The sequence below is a fragment of the Macrotis lagotis genome, chromosome 2 (genome assembly GCF_037893015.1).
Source record: "Macrotis lagotis isolate mMagLag1 chromosome 2, bilby.v1.9.chrom.fasta, whole genome shotgun sequence".
Classification (NCBI taxonomy): Eukaryota; Metazoa; Chordata; class Mammalia; order Peramelemorphia; family Peramelidae; genus Macrotis; species Macrotis lagotis.
In genome coordinates this window covers 31,470,921-31,494,898 of record NC_133659.1, presented here as the reverse complement: position 1 = coordinate 31,494,898, position 23,978 = coordinate 31,470,921, and the positions used below count along the sequence as shown (strand labels likewise).

The 23,978-nt window shown below is 50.3% G+C and overlaps 1 protein-coding gene across 1 annotated transcript; it reads right to left on the bottom strand.

The window, feature by feature from the left end:
• Nucleotides 1-1,170: 1,170 nt before the first annotated feature.
• ATPAF1 (ATP synthase mitochondrial F1 complex assembly factor 1) lies at nt 1,171-18,950 on the bottom strand. The gene is made up of 9 exons (XM_074221514.1): nt 18,616-18,950; nt 17,199-17,307; nt 16,232-16,279; nt 14,682-14,744; nt 10,912-10,962; nt 9,722-9,769; nt 8,233-8,328; nt 6,367-6,474; nt 1,171-2,199 (listed from the first exon to the last, which is right to left on the bottom strand). The coding sequence occupies exons 1-9, from the start codon at nt 18,948-18,950 to the stop codon at nt 2,005-2,007; spliced, it is 1,053 nt and encodes a 350-aa protein (XP_074077615.1). The 3' UTR covers nt 1,171-2,004.
• Between the last annotated feature and the right edge of the window lie 5,028 nt (nt 18,951-23,978).

Sequence of the window (23,978 nt, the reverse complement as noted above, 5' to 3'; positions counted from 1 at the left end):
CCCATTCCAGTCCAAAGTACATTGCACCCAGTTATTGTGTCCTTGATGCCCCACTAGATCTTAGGGGCTGAGGAACTTCCTGCCACATGCCTTGATCCCAAGCAGATTCTCAGATCTGGAAGCTCCCAAGAATTCAGTTTCTTCTCACCTGACCAAGAGCCCTCTCCCCCAAATCTCTGGTAGGTGTCATTCAGCTCATTCTCAAGACCCCAGAAGTCTTCTTAGGCAGCTCTCTGGACTTCAAGGTCCAAAAGGTCTTTTGACCAGTTTCCTCATCTCTCAAATGAAGATTAAGACTCCTTCCCCCAAGAGTTGCTGTATCATGAGAGTTCAGATTCTAGCTATTTTCTTCCTCTTCAAACTAAGTCCCCCACCCCCCACATACATTTCTTTAACTGATTCAGCCCCACTAGCCCAGTGTCCAACTAGCCAGGTTCTGCTCCTTGAAGATGCCTGCCAACTTGTTAGTCTCCCTCCTCACCTGTGGTGCCCAAAGACAGTGGGACCTCCAGAGGGCAAGTCCCTCCGCATGATGAAACAGAGCCAAGAGCCTTGTAGGCATCTGGCCCAAGTGCAGCCCAGAATGTTTTATGATGCTGCTGCCAACAGCAGTCACCACTCAGCCTTTGAAAATGGAAAACCTCCAGGGAAAGGAAATTTCCTAAAGCTGCAGGTCTACCCTGCTCGAGATCACCCCAATTGTTAGGGGTGATCTTTCCTCCCACTGAGGAAACGTATAAAGTAGATTGCCTAGAAAGATATAGAAGTCTCAAGAGCTCAGAAACTTAGCTCAGTTTTCTAAACTGTGAAATGCAGCTAACAGCCCCTGGCTCCAATGGATTCATCTCATCACTTGGCAGATTTTAAAGCTCTAAGTAAATGCTATTATTAAGACAGGGACATAAATAACTAGATAGCATTTGTCTGTGCCATAAGACTTATTTGAACCAGATCTAATCCATCATGGTCCCCAATTCTTTTCTTCAAGCTAGATGTCCTCACCTTTGAACCTTCCTTGAGGTTTCTGGTCCCCTTGCTATTCTGGCTACCTTCTAAACTTAGGGCCCCCTCCTTGCTCCAGCGACTTTGGTGAACTACTTGAGTACCAAATAGGGTTCTGATAGTTGGTGTCAATAGAGCCCCAGGTCAGATGTCACACATGGAAGGGAATGAGGCTGGAGAGCCAGAAGCCATTTTATTGCTCGTCCAGGGAGTCATGCCCCTGTTGCTCATATGCTAACACCAATGGGGCTCCAAGTTGGGGAACATATCCTGAGATTCAGGAATGGGAGCCCACTGTTAAATCTATGTTTGTATTCAGACTGTACTGATTCACCTCCTCCAAGCATAGCCTGGAGAGTGTTTCTAAAGGGCAGGTGTGAAGAATGAGCACGCTCAATGGTTCCTCAGGAGTGGGGTAGGGTGGGGGCCTCCAAACTAGCTAGGAGGATGCTGCTCGCTGTCTCCACCAAGTGCCAGCCCTGGAGGTCACAAGAGGGGCACCTGGACCAATCCCACAGAGTTCCAACTGAACCACAAGAACATTCTTGGATGATATGGCCAGGAGCCCAGGAGATGCCTAAGCCTGGTCTACTTATGCATATTATGTGTGAGACAGACACGACCACAGCAGGCAAGCCAGGGGTCATCTCTCCTTGCTGCCATCACTTTGGGGCTATAATGTCCAAACTCCTGGTATGCAACCACAAACGTGACATTTTGATGTTGTGATTTGTTAATGGCGTTAAGTCAATTGTCCTGTTCATTGTCACTGACTTGGCTCACGCCCTTCCCAAAGACAGCCTAAGAAGGCTGGAAGAGAATTCTTTTAAGACTTCAAAAGCCAAGCGATCCTCCTCCCCATTTCACAATCAACCTCCTGGGGAACACACAAAAGGAGTCCGGAGTATGTGTGTGAGAGAGAGTTCACATTGTCTATGATGCATGATGTCCTTGGGGCCCTGTCCAGGACTGTCCACCACCATCAATATCACGACCCCAGCTCTAGGCTGTGTCCGGTTTGTATGAGGGTCTCAGCTCAGCTGCAAGTCCACTCTGCTCCAGTTCTGCGATGACAGACATGTATTTGAACTCATTGGGTCGAAAGTTAAAGGTCTCTACCAGGCCATAAGTTTCCTGGCGGTCAGTAGCATAGAAGAGTTGCACCTGGTTGGCGATGCACTGAGCCTCTGGAACTTTCTGAAAAAGAAAGGGCATACAAACGGTTAAAGCCTCCACTTCTGGCTGCCATACCCCAAAGACTGGGCTCCCCATTCTGGAAGAGACCCAAGACAGATGGACACATTCAAGGACTCAAAGAGGAGCGGGTCATCTTCTAGGAGATACATGAAACAATTATACAGCGATAGTTTGAACTCAAATTCCAACCAGTATCAATGCGCACAACAGAAACAATGAGTAGACAGGAAGGAGAAAGAAAAGAAATCCTGGTGGTCATCCTAGAAGGCAGGGCTGATCTTACATACACCTAACAGGCAGCTGCCCTTGTGGTCTGATTTCTGGGGAGCAAGAGAAGCAACACTAGTCAAACAGCCTGAAGTCCCCCATGTTAAGATGGGCTCATTCAAATAGCGCATCACACCCTTTATTTTTATTTTAAAATGCTCATTGCCTCATAAAGTGATGAATGGGGTATGATGGAGCAAGTAATGAGTCTGGAGTCAGGGGTCCTGTGTTCAAGTGTTGTCTCTGTCAGTTGCTTGTGACTTTGGGCAAGATTCTTGGGCCACTTGTGATGTGTCTAGGATTGTTCTGTGAAATAGCTACTAGCTACTGGCACCTCACAGAGGGCATGCTCAGGGCAGAGCATGAGAGAAGAAGTGGCCCCACATGGGCCCGAGGGCAACCCTGTTGTGGTGGAATCTATGTCTCCTATTCACCATGCTAGCTCCTGGCCCCCACCAGTGGGCCTCCAGATAAAGACTCAGTGACTTGCAACAATGATAGATAGGAAGCATGACTACTTAGCAATGAGGTAAAAGAAATGAAAACAACATTACAGGTATTTTTTTTAAAGAATTTTTTTTTTTGCAAGGCAATGGGGTTAAGTGGCTTACCCAAGGCCACACAGCTAGGTAATTATTATGTGTCTGAGGCTAGATTTGAATTCAGGTCCTCCTGACTCCAGGGCTGGTGCTCTATCCACTGCACCACCTAGCCACCCCTAAAGAAAATTTTTAAAAAGTGAATGAAGGGGCAACTAGGTGTGCAGTAGATCTCTATCCTCTGACCTTGGAGTCAGAAGGACCCGAGTTCCTATCTAACTCTAGACATTTACTAGCTGGGTGACCCTGGGCAAGTCACTTAAACCCAGCTGCCTCCAAAAAATAAATAATTTCTTAAAAAGTACATGAATAATAAAATATCACAATCCACATACAAACTCACTATTTGTGAGAATGGTCATGGAATCCATGTGCTATGAGCAACTTACACATGATAGAGAACTGGCCCTGGAGTCAGGAGGACCTGAGTTCAAATCCAACCTCAGACACTTAATAATTGCCTAGCTGTGTGACCTCAGTCAAGTCATTTAACCCCACTGCCTTAAATAAAATTAAAAAAAAAGTACAGCTCTGGGCTGAGTCTCAGCAGGTTCCATGTCTCAGTCAAAGTAATCAAATCTTCTGCAATTAGTCCTCAATAGCAACTCTAACAGTCATCACTTCCATCTTCACACTTAAGTGACTGAGTTCTGAACCTTGTCCTTGCACCTCTCTTATCTTTCAGGTCTCTGCAACCAACCTCACCTTAGCCTATGGTTTGTTACAGAAATTTCATTTCCCTAGAATCAGAGTATTAATGTTCCTTAGTCATAAACCAGTTCGAATATTCCAATGTGCTGCATATTCCAGTTTGCCACATTCAGAATCAGCAACAGCTGCTTCAGACCTCTGAGAACATCTAACTCCATAGGAAAGGGCACTGCTTTGGAGGGAGTGGGCTCCAAAGCAAATCATTAGTTGGAGCTGGAAGAAAGCCTATTTTACAAATGAAAACTGAAGGGTCAAGAGAGGAAGGAGTTGTCCGGTGTTACACAGGGAGTCAGCAGCAGGGTGGACACCCACACCCAAAGCCTCCAATTCCAAATCCAGGGCTCCTTCTCAGAGCAGGATGAAAAGCTGGCTCTTGCTAGGGAAGACATTTTGATTGTTTAAGGAAATTGTAGACTCCAAGAATCAGCCATGGTAAAGCTAAGCCAAGCCTAAAACAAAGACGCCACGTTCCTCAAGGCGCATTCCCGATCTTCCTTCTATGTACCAGTGCCCAAGGATTTGATATGTCAGAAGTACTCATGAAGTCCCATCTGAGCCAGTTTGCTTTGGTTTCTCCCACTGGACTCAATGTCGCCATGGTAGTTAAGGTTATATCAACCATATGGAAATTCTATGACATATAACCAGAGATTCTAGTACTGTTGGCTCCAGAAATCCAACTTACTCAGAAACACAGAGAAATAGTAGCATATGATGGATTAATGTAAATTTTACAAATGGAGATGAAGCAGATGGTCTTAATTCTTTATAAAGCAGAGGTACGCCCTGGGCTGGTCATTTCTGGTCTCAGTTTTGTCTGTGAAATGGAGGTTACAGCACCTACTAACAGGAGAGAGAATGAAGTGAAGAAAAGTGACTGGGCTTAGTTCAAAGCCCTAGCCTTTGGTAGTTATGAGACCTTGGGGAAGTCACTGAATCCACCCCCCCCCATTTCCTCATCTCTAAAGTGAGGGGTTTGAATTAGGTGACCTTTAAGTGTCTTCCAGCTCTAAATCTATGATCCTCAGTGGTTGGCTATGAAGAACAAGAGATGTTTGTAAGAGCATCTTCAAAAATGACATTGGCTCCCTTTTACAGTGTGCTCTCTGGTCACTGGGCAGGTTCTGGGCTCCTTCAGTTGTAATGGAACAGTTAAGCAGAATGTCTGCCTTGTGAACGTCTGTCAGATGAGAGGTCAAACCCTACCAAGGTCACAGATTATATTCAAAGCCTAGGCCTCAAGCAGGTCACTCCTAGAGGAGTAGGCTCACCTCTTTGGGACTAGGTCCTCAATAAAAGCATTTGGTCAGCATGCTGGGCACTTCATCCAGAACCAAGAAGGAATCTTGTCGAGCATCTTGTCAAAGGCCATCTTGTGAGGCCTACCAGGCCTGGAGCTGCCTGACAGACGTCCTCCGGCCAGGGAGTGGCAGAGGCAGGAACAGACACCTGGGCCTCAGACTCCTTTACTGCCACAGTACCACTGCTTTGGGGAGTGTGGCCTGACAACACTGGATTTGGTTGTTCTTGCCCTTCTAGAGTTTGTTTCCAATTTCCAGGCTGTGATGAAAAGCTATACAGGATTCCTCTGGTCCAGTGATCTTGAACTGGGAGCAGGTGAGCTGGAGGAATTTCCTCATGCTCTTTTCTTCTGTTCTAGGACTGGGATCCCTATTCCCCCACCTATCTTCATTCTACCCTGGTGAAAAAAGGAGCCTTGTTGCTGCTATTTTTGGAGTACTAGGGTTGTTATTCCAGGGATCTCCTGCTGGGGCGCTATGAGAGCTTTCAACACTCCCCAAGTGGTCTGATCTTGAGTACTCTCTGCCTCCTGCTTCAAGATCTGCTAGGCCCTCCTCTGGTCTGGACAGTCCCCTGCAGGCTGGGCCAGAACTGGGAACCAAGCCCTGCTCCTCTTCATGTCTTCTGCCTCTAACTGGCCTCTTCTCTCCCTAAGCTGCCTTGCATGCCTGCTTCTCCCCTCAGTCTGCTTGTCTCTGCGCCCCAGAGCTGAGGAGTGGCCGGCAAGGTCGCCAGCTGGCTTCCAGAGAGTGCTTTGCATGGTGGTCTCCCTCAGTCCTCCTGGGCTGGGGAAAGGACTCCCTGTGATTTTTTTCCCCTAATCTCCCCATCAAGACTTGGTCTGGTGTGTGGTGTGTTTTCTAGATCTGTCTGGAGGAGTTCTGGGGTGCACTTGTTGAACCTCTTCCTGCTACTCTGCCATCACGTTCTGCCTTCACCAGGTTTTGTTTCCCAGGAGTTTTGTGGGAACTGTATGACCTTTGGTGCTTTGAAAAGAAGGCAGAGTGGCCACCCTTGGATTGTTTTCCCTCCTCATCTCCCCCTCCCAGTTTCCCTGGCTTCCTTCAAAGTCCCAGCTAAAATCCTACCTTCTATAATTCCCTTAATGTCAGTGCCAAACCTCTGTGATTACCTCCAATTCCTTTTTGTCTGCATTGTACCCAGCTATTTCTACCCTGTCTCCTCCAATTGGCTGGGAGCTCCCTGAGGGCAGGGACTGCTCTTGCCTTACTATGTACCCTAGTGCTTGCTAGCTGCTAGCTGACTGCCTGGCCTGGCTACATCTTACCAGAAAAGTGGAGTCCATTTCTGCTGTCATGAGCACGATGCCCTTCTCCTCCTTGAGCTCTGGGTAGTGGTACAAGATGAGTTGGCTCGACGCTGCCTCCCCTCGAGTCTGCAAAGGAGAGTGATACAACCCAGGGTCACCCCAATGCTGCCAGCTCTGGGGGGTGTGGGATACACCCAGAGTGTCAGGGAGCCAAAGGACAGAGAAACACGTGCAGAGACTTGGGCTGGTAATGCTGAGCAGACAGCTCCCAGAGCAGTTACAACAGGTAGGAAAGCAGCCTTGCCCCTGCCATCTACTGCAACACCATGGACTTGATGGGACCAAAGGCAGCTCAGCAGGCATGTGTGTGTCCATTTATTGACTGGTTTCACTGCCTGGAGGAGCCCCTCACCCCTTAGCAGACACAGGCCCAACAGCTGGTTGTGTTGGGGAACAGAGGGGTCACTCTTTGTGTAGCCCCCATTTAAAAGGTTAGTAAGAGTCTATCAGGGATCAGACATTGCAACTGTGGAGCCAAAAGCCTCTATCTTCAAGGAAGTCCTATTCTATTAAGGAGAAAAAGGAATAGATTTAAAGTGAGTCCTTGGAGGCTGGTCCTGGTTCCATGGGAAGTCTCTGGACAGTGGAAGGATAGGGGAGATGATAGACCAGCTTGGGCTTTGAACTGGCTGAGGACAGTGGCCAATGCTGGTGGATTGTTAGAGCTGAAGGGGCTGGAGGTTGGGGGAAGATGGGACTGGTCGCCTAGGGAAGGGACAGGTGGGAAGCCAAGGTCCGGGGTGGACTTGGAGGGAGACCTGAGGCTGAGCAGAAGGATGTTTCTTAGCACTGTTTCCAAAACTATGACATCCAGCTTCAGTATCAGGAAGAATCCTTTAAATCATTAATTAAAAACTGGCTTGCCAGGACAGGAATAGACACCCTTCCCTGGGCTTTCTCAAAACTCATTCCTTGTTCTCAAGTGCTTGGAGAATGGAGTTCCATTTAATTCAGCAATTCAATAATTGTGACATCAATATTCTGTGGCAATAAATTATAAATAATATAACATGCAATATGTTGTTACAATAATATATTATTGTAATAATATATGGTAATATATTAATATTCATAATGATGGCATACATTTGCAGAGCTTTTAAGGTTATAAGCCAAAAACCTTGAGAGGGCTAGGGTTTTTACTCCAATTTAACAGAGAAGAAAATGGCGTCTCAAAAAAGCTGAGGCCTTTGCCAGCTTGAGTGGGTAGATCCTAGCCCTGGCTTCCTGACTGATGCTATTTCCCATCCTGAGCCATGTCCCTCAGCCTTGATTTCCACACTTGCGTACTACTTCCTGGGACTGTTCTAAGGGAAGTTCTGGGTGATCTCTGCAGCTGGAGTACCAGGAGAATTGCCTTCCACTCAGCACCCTGCACCAGTGGCTAACCTAGTCCAAGATTTAAAAGCCATGCTGACCCTTGAAAGGCCCCTGGTGAGTTCGAGGAGGCATACTGACTCTGCCATGGGGGACAGTGCTCCTGTGTCCAAGCTCTGAAGTTCTCAGGCTGGGGGTAAGAAGCATTTGTGGCTATGAAATGTAAACACATCAGAAGATAACTACTGACCTAAGGTCACTGATACTTATATCTCAGGAGAAGTGTTGTCCAAAGCATGACCTCTGGGGTCAGGGAAGGAGGCAGACACTTGACACAATCATTTCCTCTTTAACAGCAGAGCACAAGTCTCTGAGGCCAGTGAGGCCAGTTTTGACCCCTGAACTTTTCTGGGAAGAGCCCTACTTTGCGGGGGGCGGGGCACTGACTCAACCAAGAACAAAGCCTGACCCCTCATGGCCAGGAGCTCTGCGATATCACTCACCCACCTGGATGTTGATAAGGGCAGTGAAGTGGAGCTCTGCACCTGACCACTGTCCCACAAAGAACTCATAACCTTCCCTCCTTGGAAGTGCACACAGGAACTGTAGGAAGTAAACACAAGGGGTGAGGCAGCTAGCAAAGACCTCTAGGAAAGAAGCTGCGAGGCTTCACACAAACATCCCCCCCAAATACCAGTAAGAATTAAAAATCAAATGCTGGCTTTAGGGATGATGACTGAACTTCTGGGTTTTCAAGAACTATAGAAATGCCAGTTGTTATTATTGGGAGCACCCACTGAGGAAAGCCCTGGCTCCTTCTGTCTCCCTTGCTGGATTCTTCTCCTTGAGGTCACACTCCTCACTGTTGGTTGGGGGCTCCTCAGAGATCTGTCTTGGACCCTTCTCTTCTCCTTCTCCACTATCTCTCCTGTTGATCCACTGGTTCCCAAGGACTTTCTGACTATCTCTATGCTGGTCATTTTTAGATGTACCTCTCATGCCCAACCTCTCCATTAAGTCCCAATCTCACATCATCTGCTGATTGCCAAGACATCCCTAAATGGATGACTCTGAAGACATCTTAAATGTGACATATCCCAAACAGAAATCATGATCTCCTCCCTGTGCCCCAGACCCTCCTCATCCTCTCACTGCTGCTAAGCTTGTGGATCTCCCCTTCATGACAACTCTCCTAAATGGTCCTGGGGGCAGCTTCACCCTCAGTGCTTCATCTCTACAGTTCTGTTGGTGAGTCTGCCTGCCTCGATTCTCCCCTGGTTCCAGGCCTCCCCCACTCTAGTATCAGCTGCCAAGTCCTCTGTCATCTAAAGCCCTTCATGACCTCCCTCTCCCAGCTGTGAAGTCATTTCACACTTACACCCTCCCCATCACACACTCTGAGATCAATGGTCGCCTCTCTGTGGCTGACCTATCTCCTATCACAGCCTTTGACCTCACTCTTCCTGCAATGCTTTCCCTCCTCACTTCTAGCCTGGGCTTCCTTTGAGACCCAGTCTATCCTACTTCCTCTTAAGAAGGTTAGAGTCTTCCTCCAGAGGATCATTTCCAATGCCTTGTCACACCTAGTCATCTGTATGCTTTCCTCACCCATTAGACTGTGAGCTCCTTGAAGGCAGGCACTGTTTTTCACCCTTCTTTTATCCCTAATATTCAGCAGGGACTGGCATGCAGTAGGTAATTGATGTTTACAGACTAGCCACTAGAAGTGGCACTTGCCCCTAGGCTTCTGGACGCAGGGCTAGCTTTCTATCCTTTCCCTATCACCCATGTAGACTAAAGGCTTTTCCATTTCTAGGGAATTCACCCAAATGTAAGTTTTGTGCCTCAGAATGCCAAGGGCAGTGACGCTGAGTGGGCCCCAGTCCCTGAGCCAATGCTGCAGGATTGCTGCCCACACCTAGCAGAATGGAGAGCCAGTAGCAGGTGCGGCAATGAAGGCCATACCCCCCATCCTACTGTGGGCAGGTGAACTTACAGATGGACATTTCTGGGCTCGGCTCCAGATCAAGTCGAATGTCTCCGCCTGCAGGTTGGAAACAAGAAAAAGATGAACTCACAAACAAAGAAAAACGTTACCGTGCTTCCCTGAAGTCACCCCTGTACCTGCATCAAGAGAACCAAGGCAATCCATTGGGACTCCTGTGCTGGAGGCCAGCAGGCCCCCAGAGGGTCACCCCAGGACTCTGGCCCCCTTCAACCTGACAAGGCCTTGGCAAATACTCGGGTAATAGGAGGCTGTAAGTAAAAGACCTTCCCTTCACAGTGCTCCTGTTCTGCCCCACGAGGGCAGAGGAGACAGTGTCCATGTTCTCCCTGGGTCTTCTTTTCCTTGCCCTGATATTCCCTGATTCTTCAGAGGGCACAAGCTCCTGGGTTTCCATCATCCTGGCTGCTCTGGGTTTTCTCCAGTACCCTTCCTATAACATGTTCTTCAGAACTGAGAACAAGCCCCAGTGGAGTCTGCCGGGGCCTGGAGAAGAGGCTCTCTCCTAGGGTAGCCCAGGACTGTCTTAGCTTTCCTAGCAGTTCCCTAACACTGAGGATTCTTATTTAGTGTACAGTCCTCTAAGCACCCAAATTATTTCTAGACAAACTGAGTCCAGACACAGTCTCCCACCTTTTCTTTCCATGTGTAAAAGTCTACATTTCTCATTCCCTACATGTCAAATGGGGCTCCTCTCAATGTTCCAGTCAGGCAAGAAAATTCTGAATCCTACTGAGTCACCTGTGAGCTGACTTCTCCCACCAGCTCTGAATCACTGGCAAATTGGAGAGGCATGTAGGTCCCAGCTAAGGCCCCTTTATCTCAAGACCCCATGATCCCAAGGCTTCCCAGTTTCATTAGTTCTGGTGATCTGTCAGAAATAGCATCTTGAAATAGTAAACCATAGAGCAAGAAACTAATTTGGAAATGCCTAGCCTACTACCAAGGACTTGATCCAGAAAGACATCTCTGAGAGAGGGAAGGACAAAGGGGAGCCACAAAAACAGAAAGAGCCTGCTCAGCTTGGCTCAGTTCAGCAGAAGTGTGAAACCACTTCCTGGAGAATATGGGCTCTCCAGAAGGACTGGGTGCAGAAGCAGGAAAGGCAGCCTCCCATCAGAGCCCAGGTCTGGCAGTCATACTGCTCACCACACTTTCATCCCTCTTCCCAAACAACTTACAGGGATAACAGCATAGACGGTATCTTTTGTTGAGAAATACTGCTTCCAAATCTGATGAGAAATGACAAAGAAAAGTATGAGGTCACAGGTGACCTGAGGGGAATCCCTGACAGAGAGAAGCCCCTAAGAACCCAAGTCGGATCTCCCCACTAAGGGGAAGGAAAGGAAAACCTCCATAATTATATTTTTAAAATGAGTAATGCCACTAGCCCTTGGCAAAGAAGGGGTAACAAGCTGGCCTTCAACAGTTTGCCCTCTTGGGTGGAGTGTCCCAAGCAAAGCCTCCCTTCAGGAGGCAGTGCCCTGAAATCCACCATTGGCTCCATGTTTCCTCAGGCTTTCAGATCTGGCAATACTACTTCCTCTAGAATCTCACTCCCAAGAACACCATAAATGGTATGCTGGGTAAGATCATGGGAACCCCTCAAGTCAGAGTCTTGTTTTGAATGATGCATCAAATGATGTCCCAAAGAACTGGGGTAGAACAAGATTGCATTTCCATGATGTGAAAACGGTACAAAACTAGGGTGGAAAGGAAAGCATGATGCAGAAGCCAGCTGTGTGACCCTGGGCAAATCACCATTAGCTTCTCTGGGTTTGCTTCCTCATCTGTGGAATGGGGACAGTCCCAAATGAATTGGGGGTAACTCCTAGTCTATGACCTGCCAGACTCTGGATGGGGGTGGGATCAGAAGAGATGAAGGATGCACACTGCCTGGCGATGCCGTTTCAAGTGATAAAACTGCCAGCTGTTCCTAGCATCAGCCTGGCCACTCCAGGTTTCCCTTAAAAATCTATGACAAGTCCAGCCTCTGTGAAACTAATCTAGATGCTCCCTTCATCTCTCCACGCAGCCTCAAATCCCTCTCAAGAAGAAGGGCTTCCCTTTTGTTTGAACTAAACCAGCTTAAGCAACATGGGAGCCACTCATCAGGAGGCAGCAAGTGGACACAAGCCTGCCTTCGGCCTTCGGGATGTCACAGACCACAATTGCTCGCCATGGGCACAGAGCTGATTGGGCACCTGGGGCTAAATGATCTGTGACCATGGCATGTCCTCTGGCTCGCTGGGCCCTTGGATCCCTTGCTTTACATCCAATGTCTCTGTTTCTGTCTGGCTACAATAAAGAAACATCCTGTGCCAGCACCACATTTATCACCACCTCATAACAATCTTAAAGGAGGCAGCAAGATCTCCACCTCCACTGGTCTAAATGCAGCTCTCAGTTTACAGCCCTGCCCATTTACTGGGGGCCTTCCACACTCCCCCAGAGCTGCCTCCTCAAACATCCTGGCTCCCAATCGCATACGATGACATCCACATCCTTCATCTCACTGTCACTCAACAGAACTTCTCCCTCTGTGATTAAGCTTTTCCAAATTCCTGTCTAAGCCTAACCTTCCATTCTCTTACTGTCAGATGCCTTCTAATTCTATTTTCTATCCTCATCAAGACCCCCAGGTCCTCCTCTCACCCCCAGCCCTAACCCATGGAGCCAGACCACTGCCCAGACATGACCCTTTAAGAAACCCTTCAATGTTTTATGGTCTCCAACTCTTGAATCCTGAGCCCCAAGCCTGGATTGCTTGTACCACCCATCTCCTCCACTCCCAGCTTGGGATGGAGGAAGTCACTCAACTGAACCCACCAACTCCAATCTATCCAATCTCTGTTCTCTGGTTCTCTGCAGCAAGTCGGTGTTTTTACTGTTCCCCAAGGGATTCTCTACCACACTCCCCACAGAGGCTTTTCTAAACCCTTTTCAAGCTTCCCATACTGCCTCATCCTCACTTATCTCTAAGGAAATCAAAGCTATTTATGACAAACTCTCCCCTCTGTCCTCTAGAGTCCAAGAACTCACAGCATCATTAGTCTAGCTCTCCCTCTCTATTCCAGATGGTCCTTCTCTTCCTCAGGTCAGCCCCTTGACTTAGGTCCTTCTTTCTCACTCCCTTGACTGTCTGACCCATAATCATTTCCCTCAATCCCAGTCTTTACTGCCTACAAATATGACCATATCTCTCCTCCTTTGACTTTCTCAAAGCTCCCCTCTCTATCACAGGCAAAGATGTCAGCTAAGGTTGGCGCTTTAGTATTTTTTCCAATCTCTCTTTGCAGTCTGGCTTCTTACTTCATCATTGAACTGAAACTGCTCTAGCTGAGGTCAACACAATTCTCTTAATTGTGAAATCTCACATCCTTTTTGCAATTCTCATTCTTGTTTTTTTTTTGTTTGTTTTTACAAGGCAAATGGGGTTAAATGGCTTGCCCAAGGCCACACAGCTAGGTAGTTATTAAGTGTCTGAGACCGGATTTGAACCCAGGTACTCCTGACTCCAAGGCCAGTGCTTTATCCACTGTGCCACCTAGCTGCCCCCGCAATTCTCATTCTTGACTGACCATTTCTATCTTTGTCCTATGTTTCTCCTCTGACATGGCTACTCTAACCACCTCCCCCCAAGGTCCTCATCACACTTATTGGGGGGGGGGGTCTGGGTGTCTTGTCTCCGCTCCAATCCATCTTCTACTTTGTTGGCATAGTCTGACCCTTACAGTCAAGGATTAACACTTTCATAACCTGTCCCCCCCCCCCTTCTGGTCCCTCCTCACCCTCTGCGATCCAGGACAATGGATGTTCCTTGCAAAAGACACACCATCTCCCAATTGCAGTCTGCAATGTTCTCCCTCCCTCACCTCCTGCATTTCCTGGCTTCCTTCAGGTCCTCAATAAAATCCCACTGGGGTAGGGGTGGGGGGGCAGGAAGCCTTCCCCATTGCCCCATTGCCCTAAATGTTGGAGTATCCCTCTGGCTGTGTGGTCTCCCCCATGGACTGTGAGTTCCTTAATGGCAGGGCCTGGCTTAGCCCAGGGGCCTGACACCCAGGAGGCAATGCTCCAGCTTCCACCTAGGTTCCATTCTAGGCCCTCTGCTCTCTCAGTTTGGTTGCTATTATTATTGACAATAACCATAGCTAGCATTTATACAACATAAAGTTAAAATTTGCAAAATGCTTCACAAATATCATCATTTGACCATCATCCTTATCCAGGGAAAGAGGTATCAGTATTATCCTCATTTTGTAGATAAGGAAATTGAGACAGAGGTAAAGTGACTTGCCCAGGGTGACCCAGATAGTCAGTGTCTAAGGTGGCAGCTGAACTCAGAGTTTTCTGTCTCCAGGCTTGGGGAGCTCTCCCCTTGCTGCACCACTCAACTTGATGGGATTTTATGTTTCTAAACTTGTTCCAATTCCCTTGGAATTGGAGGTCCTTGAGGTTCTGAAGATGAAAGTGGAGGTTTTTTTTTTAAGGTTTTTGCAAGGCAAATGGGGTTAAGTGGCTTGCCCAAGGCCACACAGCTAGGTCATTATTAAGTGTCTGAGACCGGATTTGAACCCAGGTACTCCTGACTCCAGGGCCAGTGCTTTATCCACTGTGCCACCTAGCTGCCCCTTGAAAGTGTTTCTTAAAGGCTGACTGGGCCCTCCTACAGCTATGAGAGGTAGGACTGGGAATGCCAGCTGGGTCTGCTGCAGTCAATGCAGAGGAGATGACAGCCTGAGGCCCCAATGGCGTTGGATGGGAGAACAGAACACAAAGAGAATGCAAGACTCTAAAGCAGATGAGTTGGGCCTGGGGACTCAGCCAACAAGTGATCAGTTGATGGGAATTGTTCCCACCCCCCAGAACTCCCAAGTGGGGGCCTCAAGCACTCTCTTTCAGAATAGCAGTGCTGTTCACCCCAAGGAAGGAGATGGAGACCCCCTACCTGCTGGATCTCCTCTCCAGTTTTATCTTTCACCATCTCGAGGTTGAAGATTGAGCTGAGAGTCTGAAATAGGAAAGAAGGCAGTCAAAAGCAATGTCCCACTGCAGGCCCCCGACCAGTGGGAGGTGAAGGAAGGGGAGGGGCTCCTGGGGGCAGGCAAAGGCTGGAGGGGTGGGGGGGAGAGGGAGTCTGGCATATCTCAATCTCACAACCATCCCTGTGGGAAAAGAAATATCTTGAATTTTATCAATACTAAGGGTAGACCCTGTTCTTGTATTCAAGTTGTGTCTCCAGTCCTCCTGAGGATGGCCTAGGATGACCAGAAAGGCTGGAGGAGGGTGTTGGCTCCTACCAGTCACTGGGTCTCCTTCAGGGCTTTGGGGATCAGCCCTGGGGTAGGGCTGGGAGTGAGACAATTAAAGATGATGAAGACAAATCTCAGGCTCCTCAAACTTGAGAAGATTAATACTCTCCTCTAGGGTTGCACAGACTGGCAGCTCTAGAAGAGAAACCTAGGCCAGAAGCTCTTTTGTATTTGTGTCACAGATCCATGGACGATGCTATCTGGGAAAGCCTAGGGACCCCTGTCCACACTATGCTTTAAAAATTCATTAATTAGATCAACCTTGATTGTTGCAGCTCTCTCAGCAGTTCAGAGAGCTAGGACAACCCTAGGAGACAGGCTATGGACAATGTTATCCCTCTCCAGAGGAAGAAAAACAAAACAAAACCAAAAAGCCCTATAGAATCTGAATGAACACTAACATTCACTTTTTAGAAATTTCTCATATTTATTTCTTTCCTATCTCATGGTTTCTCCCTTTCCTCTTAATCCTAATTCCTCATATTGAAAATGATTGATCTGTAAACATGTTAAACACAAATGTATATGGATAATATTCACCTGACTGTTTGCTGCCGGTGGGGGGGTAGGAAGGGAAGGTGGAAAGAAATGATGTTAACTTAAAAACAGGCATATGCAGCTGGATGAATGTTGAAAACCTTTCATAACATATAATTGGGAAAAATAAATTATCAATTAAAAAAATTATAACTAGAACTTTCAATTTTGGTTGGAAGTGGGGAAAAAAGTTATCTACATAGGTCCTGAGATTTGCCCAGAGACCCAGGAATCCCTGGTTAACAACCTTTCATCATTTACAGTTGAGGAAGTTAAGGCACAGAGGGAGAGAGTCTCTTCCCCAGTCCCATGGCTTTGATCTTTCACTTCCACAGTAAGTAACTTCACCTTCCCTTGTCATATTGGCTTTTCTGCTTCTGATCTCAGTGACATCAGGAGTCTTGGTGTCAATTTTCATGGCTCAATGTATAGACATGGTCACCAATAAGTGATCCTCAGGCTCAACACTGATAAAATAGGAATGCTGATCCAGGTCCTTCCTCAAGCAAGTGGGTCTGGCCCTTCTAAGCTGTGTGTCCACCAGCCAATCCCTGAGTCTGTCACAACTCTGGAGTGCCTTATGAAGGCAGGAAGGTTGGCAGTCTAAACTGAGGAAGGAGCTGCCCCCCGAAAGAGTCCTTGACCCTACCTTGTCTTTAGTGAATCCTCTCTTCGAAGACTGTTTTCCCAGGGCTTCCTTCGGAAAGAAATGAGATAATTGGTCTCTGCTTTGCAGGAGGGAAAGGTGAGCTCCCCGTGGCCAGCTTTTATTCTTTAGGCAAGCACACACTCCTAGCCTCTCTCCCCCTCACCAAACCTGCCTTCTTCATTCTGCCTAGAACATCCCCTCTGACCTCTGAGATTTCCCTGGCCATTTTTTTTGGTTGCCTCTGACAAGGGAGTGCCTAGAGCAAAAAGAAGGGCAGGGACTGGGGGATCAAGACACAAATGTCCCCCAGAACCATATGAGCTCACTCTGCTCTGTTCCACCCTTGGCTGAGCTCCATCGTGAACTACTAAACATGATGAATTAGAACTTCAGGGTGCATTTAGTATGTGTGGGGGACAGAGGGGGATTTAGCTAAGCTGGGGCAAGGTGGGGGTAGTCACAGCTGAGGCACAGGGTCTTGGGTACCAGACAAAGGAGCCACAGAAGAGCCCAGAGTTCTATCAAAGCAGACGAACAGGGTATGTGTCTGGCCTGGCTTTCCCCTTATGCTAAGGAAATACTTTGGGGCACCCCTCTTTCCACAACCTCTTCATACATGCAGAGATGTGCAGTTTATTGCATCCCAGGCCTAGGGTTGGAAGTGAAGGCTCAGCAAGGGACACAGCCTGGCTCCCACTGCAGAGCTAGAGCCCTGCCAAGAGATGACCAAGGTCACATTAAGGAAAGCTGGCTTGGCAGGGAGCCTGCTGGCGAGGACTTTGCAGTTGCAGCTGCATCCAGGCTCCCTGATGTCAGTGACCTTGGGGGCTCCTGTGGGCTGGTGGTACTGTCATGCCCTGCTGGGGCCCCTCCTCTTCCTCCCTGAACCTAGCCAGAGTCCCCGGGGTTGTCCCCAGAGCTGGGCTGTCTGGTGGGCGCTGCACTGGCTGCAGCAAAGCTCTCTTGCCTTCTGCTCCACACACTTGATAAAGTCGGCTTGCTTGGAGTGACCCAGGGGCTGCTTCCGCAGCTCATCCCGCTTTTCCAGGCGGGACTCGAAGGCGGCGGGATCAGACCTGCAGGAAGGAGAGGAAGGTGTGGGTCAGAAGGGGGAGGGTCATCTTAGACGGCGAGGTGGGCAGCACATGGAGATGACCTCCACAGGATCCCTCCCAGTCCACAATGACCTGGTATTGACTTATATGAGGTGCAGCGTGGTTCAGTGGATAGAGCCCTGGGCCTGGACTAGAAGAATCTGGCCTCAGTCACTTCCTAGCTGGGTGACCCTAGACGAGCCACTTAACCATCGTCTGTCTCAGTTTCCTCAAATGTAAAATGGGGACGATCATAGCACCAACCTCACAGCTGTTTTGAGGATCAAATGAGAGATTTATAAAGATCTGGTAACCAGGAAACGCTTAATAAAGCTCCTCTTTCCTTCCATCCCAGGGGCATGGAGTTGGGTTCCAAGCCAGGAAGATCTGGGGGAGATTCCCTGACCACATGAGCTCGGGGGTTCTCTCCCCTAGAGGGGGTCAAACACGGCCCTCGTCATGGGCAGCACTGCTTTGTCTACACCCCCAGCTTCCACCACACAAGGCGAGGTTTGAAAATGGGCTTAATGGTGGAAAAACAGAAACCCCACGGTTCATGTCCCCGGTCCTCGGGGGATCTGCGCCATAACAGATGCTTGGAATCGGGTCAGAGTTGGACGGGGCCGGGCCTCTGAGAGAGAGAAACAAAGGAGAGGCTGGTCTCCACTCCTAGAAAGCCAGCCCATCTGCATTTATTAGGCACCAACTACATACTTGGCCCTGTCAGGTAGTGGGGACACTGGTTCTGCCCTGACAGGCATTTATTAAGCACCAACTACATACTTGGCCCCGCGGGGCTATGGGGACCCTGGTTCTGGCCCCAGGCTAAGACAGGGATGGGTGCCCCGGGGCCGTTCAACCTCGCTTTACAGACGGGCAAACTGAGGCCCAGGGGAATGGGAGGCGCTCTGGGAGGGGCTCGGGCTCGAGGCCATCGATGCTATTAGCTCCATTCCGCAGAGTCGGCGGCGGCGGCGGCAACAGGATTCGAACACCGAGCCTCCCGCCCCGAGCTGCGCAGCCGCAGAGTTTAGTCCCGCCTCCCCGCCTCCACTCCTTCCGGCCTCCCGACCCCGCACCTGCGCAGTTTTCAGGCCTCGATCCCAAAGCAGTCTACCGGAGGGCTCGCCGGCTGCCTGGCCCCACCCTACCCAGCGGCGCCTGCGCAGTCGGCGGGAGATGGCTTTTCCGCCCTCGCCCCGCCCTTCCGCACCTGCGCAGTGCTGGGAGCTAGGCTCTACAAGTCCGGGGAACGCCCCTTCCCCTTTGCCCCGCCCCGCCCTTCCGCACCTGCGCAGTTGCTGGATCTTTTCCCGGTACTTGTCATAGTAGGGGTTGGTCTCGAGCTCGGCCTCGCCGCTCCCGGCGCCCCGGCGCACGGAGAAGAGCCGCAGCTGCTCGCTCCCCACAAGCCCCAGGCCGGGGCCTGAGCCCAGAGCGCGGCTGCGCACGGCGCACAGGCCCCGGTAGAGGCCGGCCACCTGCAGGACGGCCGGGCCCGCGCCCCCCGCCGCCACGGCCGCCATGGCCGCCGCCATAGCTTGTCCCGCCTCGCTCTCCGCCTCTGCGCCCGCCTCCACGGCGGCTTCCGCCGCCGCCGCTTCCGCCGCCGCGCGCCCCTCCATCCCCCTCCCCGGACCCGCCGCTTCCGCCCCCGACCCCGCGCCCAAGGTTCCGCCGCCGCGGCGTTCCTGCCCGACGGGCGGGGCCTCTTCTGCGCAGACTCCGGGGAGGGGCGGGGGGGCACCCGTGAGCAGGCCCAGTGGTGTCTGCCGGGATGCCTGCTCCTGTGGGGGCCCCCCGGGGAGGCAGCTGGTGGGGGCGGCCGGGCCGCCCCTGGGCAGCGCTGGGTGCTGCAGCCGGGCCCGGGGCCAGCTCCGAGTCAGGGCTGGAGGTGCCCTTGTTGGGGGTCAGTCTGGGCTACGGGACTTGGCCAAGGGCACCCAGCCTTTATGTAGCCCCTGCTGTATGTGGAGAGGCAAGAGTAGCCTTTATGTAGCCCCTGCTGTATGTGGAGAGGCAAGAGTAGCCTTTATGTAGCCCCGCCTGTATGTGGAGAGGCAAGAGTAGCCTTTATGTAGCCCCTGCTGTATGTGGAGAGGCAAGAGTAGCCTTTATGTAGCCCCTGCTGTATGTGGAGAGGCAAGAGTAGCCTTTATGTAGCCCCTGCTGTATGTGGAGAGGCAAGAGTAGCCTTTATGTAGCCCCTGCTGTATGTGGAGAGGCAAGAGTAGCCTTATGTAGCCCCTGCTGTATGTGGAGAGGCAAGAGTAGCCTTTATGTAGCCCCTGCTGTATGTGGAGAGGCAAGAGTAGCCTTATGTAGCCCCTGCTGTATGTGGAGAGGCAAGAGTAGCCTTTATGTAGCCCCTGCTGTATGTGGAGAGGCAAGAGTAGCCTTTATGTAGCCCCTGCTGTATGTGGAGAGGCAAGAGTAGCCTTTATGTAGCCCCTGCTGTATGTGGAGAGGCAAGAGTAGCCTTTATGTAGCCCCTGCTGTATGTGGAGAGGCAAGAGTAGCCTTTATGTAGCCCCTGCTGTATGTGGAGAGGCAAGAGTAGCCTTTATGTAGCCCCTGCTGTATGTGGAGAGGCAAGAGTAGCCTTTATGTAGCCCCTGCTGTATGTGGAGAGGCAAGAGTAGCCTTTATGTAGCCCCTGCTGTATGTGGAGAGGCAAGAGTAGCCTTTATGTAGCCCCTGCTGTATGTGGAGAGGCAAGAGTAGCCTTATGTAGCCCCTGCTGTATGTGGAGAGGCAAGAGTAGCCTTTATGTAGCCCCTGCTGTATGTGGAGAGGCAAGAGTAGCCTTATGTAGCCCCTGCTGTATGTGGAGAGGCAAGAGTAGCCTTTATGTAGCCCCTGCTGTATGTGGAGAGGCAAGAGTAGCCTTTATGTAGCCCCTGCTGTATGTGGAGAGGCAAGAGTAGCCTTTATGTAGCCCCTGCTGTATGTGGAGAGGCAAGAGTAGCCTTTATGTAGCCCCTGCTGTATGTGGAGAGGCAAGAGTAGCCTTATGTAGCCCCTGCTGTATGTGGAGAGGCAAGAGTAGCCTTTATGTAGCCCCTGCTGTATGTGGAGAGGCAAGAGTAGCCTTTATGTAGCCCCTGCTGTATGTGGAGAGGCAAGAGTAGCCTTTATGTAGCGCCGCCTGTATGTGGAGAGGCAAGAGTAGCCTTTATGTAGCGCCGCCTGTATGTGGAGAGGCAAGAGTAGCCTTTATGTAGCGGCGCCTGTATGTGGAGAGGCAAGAGTAGCCTTTATGTAGCCCCTGCTGTATGTGGAGAGGCAAGAGTAGCCTTTATGTAGCCCCTGCTGTATGTGGAGAGGCAAGAGTAGCCTTTATGTAGCCCCTGCTGTATGTGGAGAGGCAAGAGTAGCCTTTATGTAGCCCCTGCTGTATGTGGAGAGGCAAGAGTAGCCTTTATGTAGCCCCTGCTGTATGTGGAGAGGCAAGAGTAGCCTTTATGTAGCCCCTGCTGTATGTGGAGAGGCAAGAGTAGCCTTATGTAGCCCCTGCTGTATGTGGAGAGGCAAGAGTAGCCTTTATGTAGCCCCTGCTGTATGTGGAGAGGCAAGAGTAGCCTTTATGTAGCCCCTGCTGTATGTGGAGAGGCAAGAGTAGCCTTTATGTAGCCCCTGCTGTATGTGGAGAGGCAAGAGTAGCCTTATGTAGCCCCTGCTGTATGTGGAGAGGCAAGAGTAGCCTTTATGTAGCCCCTGCTGTATGTGGAGAGGCAAGAGTAGCCTTTATGTAGCCCCTGCTGTATGTGGAGAGGCAAGAGTAGCCTTTATGTAGCGCCGCCTGTATGTGGAGAGGCAAGAGTAGCCTTTATGTAGCGCCGCCTGTATGTGGAGAGGCAAGAGTAGCCTTTATGTAGCCCCTGCTGTATGTGGAGAGGCAAGAGTAGCCTTTATGTAGCCCCTGCTGTATGTGGAGAGGCAAGAGTAGCCTTTATGTAGCGCCGCCTGTATGTGGAGAGGCAAGAGTAGCCTTTATGTAGCCCCTGCTGTATGTGGAGAGGCAAGAGTAGCCTTTATGTAGCCCCTACTGTATGTGGAGAGGCAAGAGTAGCCTTTATGTAGCCCCTGCTGTATGTGGAGAGGCAAGAGTAGCCTTTATGTAGCCCCTGCTGTATGTGGAGAGGCAAGAGTAGCCTTTATGTAGCCCCTGCTGTATGTGGAGAGGCAAGAGTAGCCTTTATGTAGCCCCTGCTGTATGTGGAGAGGCAAGAGTAGCCTTTATGTAGCCCCTGCTGTATGTGGAGAGGCAAGAGTAGCCTTTATGTAGCCCCTGCTGTATGTGGAGAGGCAAGAGTAGCCTTTATGTAGCCCCTGCTGTATGTGGAGAGGCAAGAGTAGCCTTTATGTAGCCCCTGCTGTATGTGGAGAGGCAAGAGTAGCCTTATGTAGCCCCTGCTGTATGTGGAGAGGCAAGAGTAGCCTTTATGTAGCCCCTGCTGTATGTGGAGAGGCAAGAGTAGCCTTTATGTAGCCCCTGCTGTATGTGGAGAGGCAAGAGTAGCCTTTATGTAGCGCCGCCTGTATGTGGAGAGGCAAGAGTAGCCTTTATGTAGCGCCGCCTGTATGTGGAGAGGCAAGAGTAGCCTTTATGTAGCCCCTGCTGTATGTGGAGAGGCAAGAGTAGCCTTTATGTAGCCCCTGCTGTATGTGGAGAGGCAAGAGTAGCCTTTATGTAGCCCCTGCTGTATGTGGAGAGGCAAGAGTAGCCTTTATGTAGCCCCTGCTGTATGTGGAGAGGCAAGAGTAGCCTTTATGTAGCCCCTGCTGTATGTGGAGAGGCAAGAGTAGCCTTTATGTAGCCCCTGCTGTATGTGGAGAGGCAAGAGTAGCCTTTATGTAGCCCCTGCTGTATGTGGAGAGGCAAGAGTAGCCTTTATGTAGCCCCTGCTGTATGTGGAGAGGCAAGAGTAGCCTTTATGTAGCCCCTGCTGTATGTGGAGAGGCAAGAGTAGCCTTTATGTAGCCCCTGCTGTATGTGGAGAGGCAAGAGTAGCCTTTATGTAGCCCCTGCTGTATGTGGAGAGGCAAGAGTAGCCTTTATGTAGCCCCTGCTGTATGTGGAGAGGCAAGAGTAGCCTTTATGTAGCGCCACCTGTATGTGGAGAGGCAAGAGTAGCCTTTATGTAGCCCCTGCTGTATGTGGAGAGGCAAGAGTAGCCTTTATGTAGCCCCTGCTGTATGTGGAGAGGCAAGAGTAGCCTTTATGTAGCCCCTGCTGTATGTGGAGAGGCAAGAGTAGCCTTTATGTAGCGCCGCCTGTATGTGGAGAGGCAAGAGTAGCCTTTATGTAGCGCCGCCTGTATGTGGAGAGGCAAGAGTAGCCTTTATGTAGCCCCTGCTGTATGTGGAGAGGCAAGAGTAGCCTTTATGTAGCCCCTGCTGTATGTGGAGAGGCAAGAGTAGCCTTTATGTAGCCCCTGCTGTATGTGGAGAGGCAAGAGTAGCCTTTATGTAGCCCCTGCTGTATGTGGAGAGGCAAGAGTAGCCTTTATGTAGCCCCTGCTGTATGTGGAGAGGCAAGAGTAGCCTTTATGTAGCCCCTGCTGTATGTGGAGAGGCAAGAGTAGCCTTTATGTAGCCCCTGCTGTATGTGGAGAGGCAAGAGTAGCCTTATGTAGCCCCTGCTGTATGTGGAGAGGCAAGAGTAGCCTTTATGTAGCCCCTGCTGTATGTGGAGAGGCAAGAGTAGCCTTATGTAGCCCCTGCTGTATGTGGAGAGGCAAGAGTAGCCTTTATGTAGCCCCTGCTGTATGTGGAGAGGCAAGAGTAGCCTTTATGTAGCCCCTGCTGTATGTGGAGAGGCAAGAGTAGCCTTATGTAGCCCCTGCTGTATGTGGAGAGGCAAGAGTAGCCTTTATGTAGCCCCTGCTGTATGTGGAGAGGCAAGAGTAGCCTTTATGTAGCCCCTGCTGTATGTGGAGAGGCAAGAGTAGCCTTTATGTAGCGCCGCCTGTATGTGGAGAGGCAAGAGTAGCCTTTATGTAGTGGCGCCTGTATGTGGAGAGGCAAGAGTAGCCTTTATGTAGCCCCTGCTGTATGTGGAGAGGCAAGAGTAGCCTTTATGTAGCCCCTGCTGTATGTGGAGAGGCAAGAGTAGCCTTTATGTAGCCCCTGCTGTATGTGGAGAGGCAAGAGTAGCCTTTATGTAGCCCCTGCTGTATGTGGAGAGGCAAGAGTAGCCTTTATGTAGCGCCGCCTGTATGTGGAGAGGCAAGAGTAGCCTTTATGTAGCCCCTGCTGTATGTGGAGAGGCAAGAGTAGCCTTTATGTAGCCCCTGCTGTATGTGGAGAGGCAAGAGTAGCCTTTATGTAGCCCCTGCTGTATGTGGAGAGGCAAGAGTAGCCTTTATGTAGCCCCTGCTGTATGTGGAGAGGCAAGAGTAGCCTTTATGTAGCCCCTGCTGTATGTGGAGAGGCAAGAGTAGCCTTTATGTAGCCCCTGCTGTATGTGGAGAGGCAAGAGTAGCCTTTATGTAGCCCCTGCTGTATGTGGAGAGGCAAGAGTAGCCTTTATGTAGCCCCTGCTGTATGTGGAGAGGCAAGAGTAGCCTTTATGTAGCCCCTGCTGTATGTGGAGAGGCAAGAGTAGCCTTTATGTAGCCCCTGCTGTATGTGGAGAGGCAAGAGTAGCC

Excerpts from the sequence above, each read along its gene's own strand:
- ATPAF1 (XM_074221514.1), bottom strand. The coding sequence starts at position 18,950 with ATGGAGGGGCGCGCGGCGGCGGAAGCGGCGGCGGCGGAAGCCGCCGTG. Across the intron at positions 17,308-18,615 it reads AAGATCCAGCAACTGCGCAG|GTCTGATCCCGCCGCCTTCG; the intron begins GTGCGGAAGGGC and ends TCCTTCCTGCAG. Across the intron at positions 6,475-8,232 it reads CTGCCCTTATCAACATCCAG|ACTCGAGGGGAGGCAGCGTC; the intron begins GTGGGTGAGTGA and ends TCTCCTTTGCAG.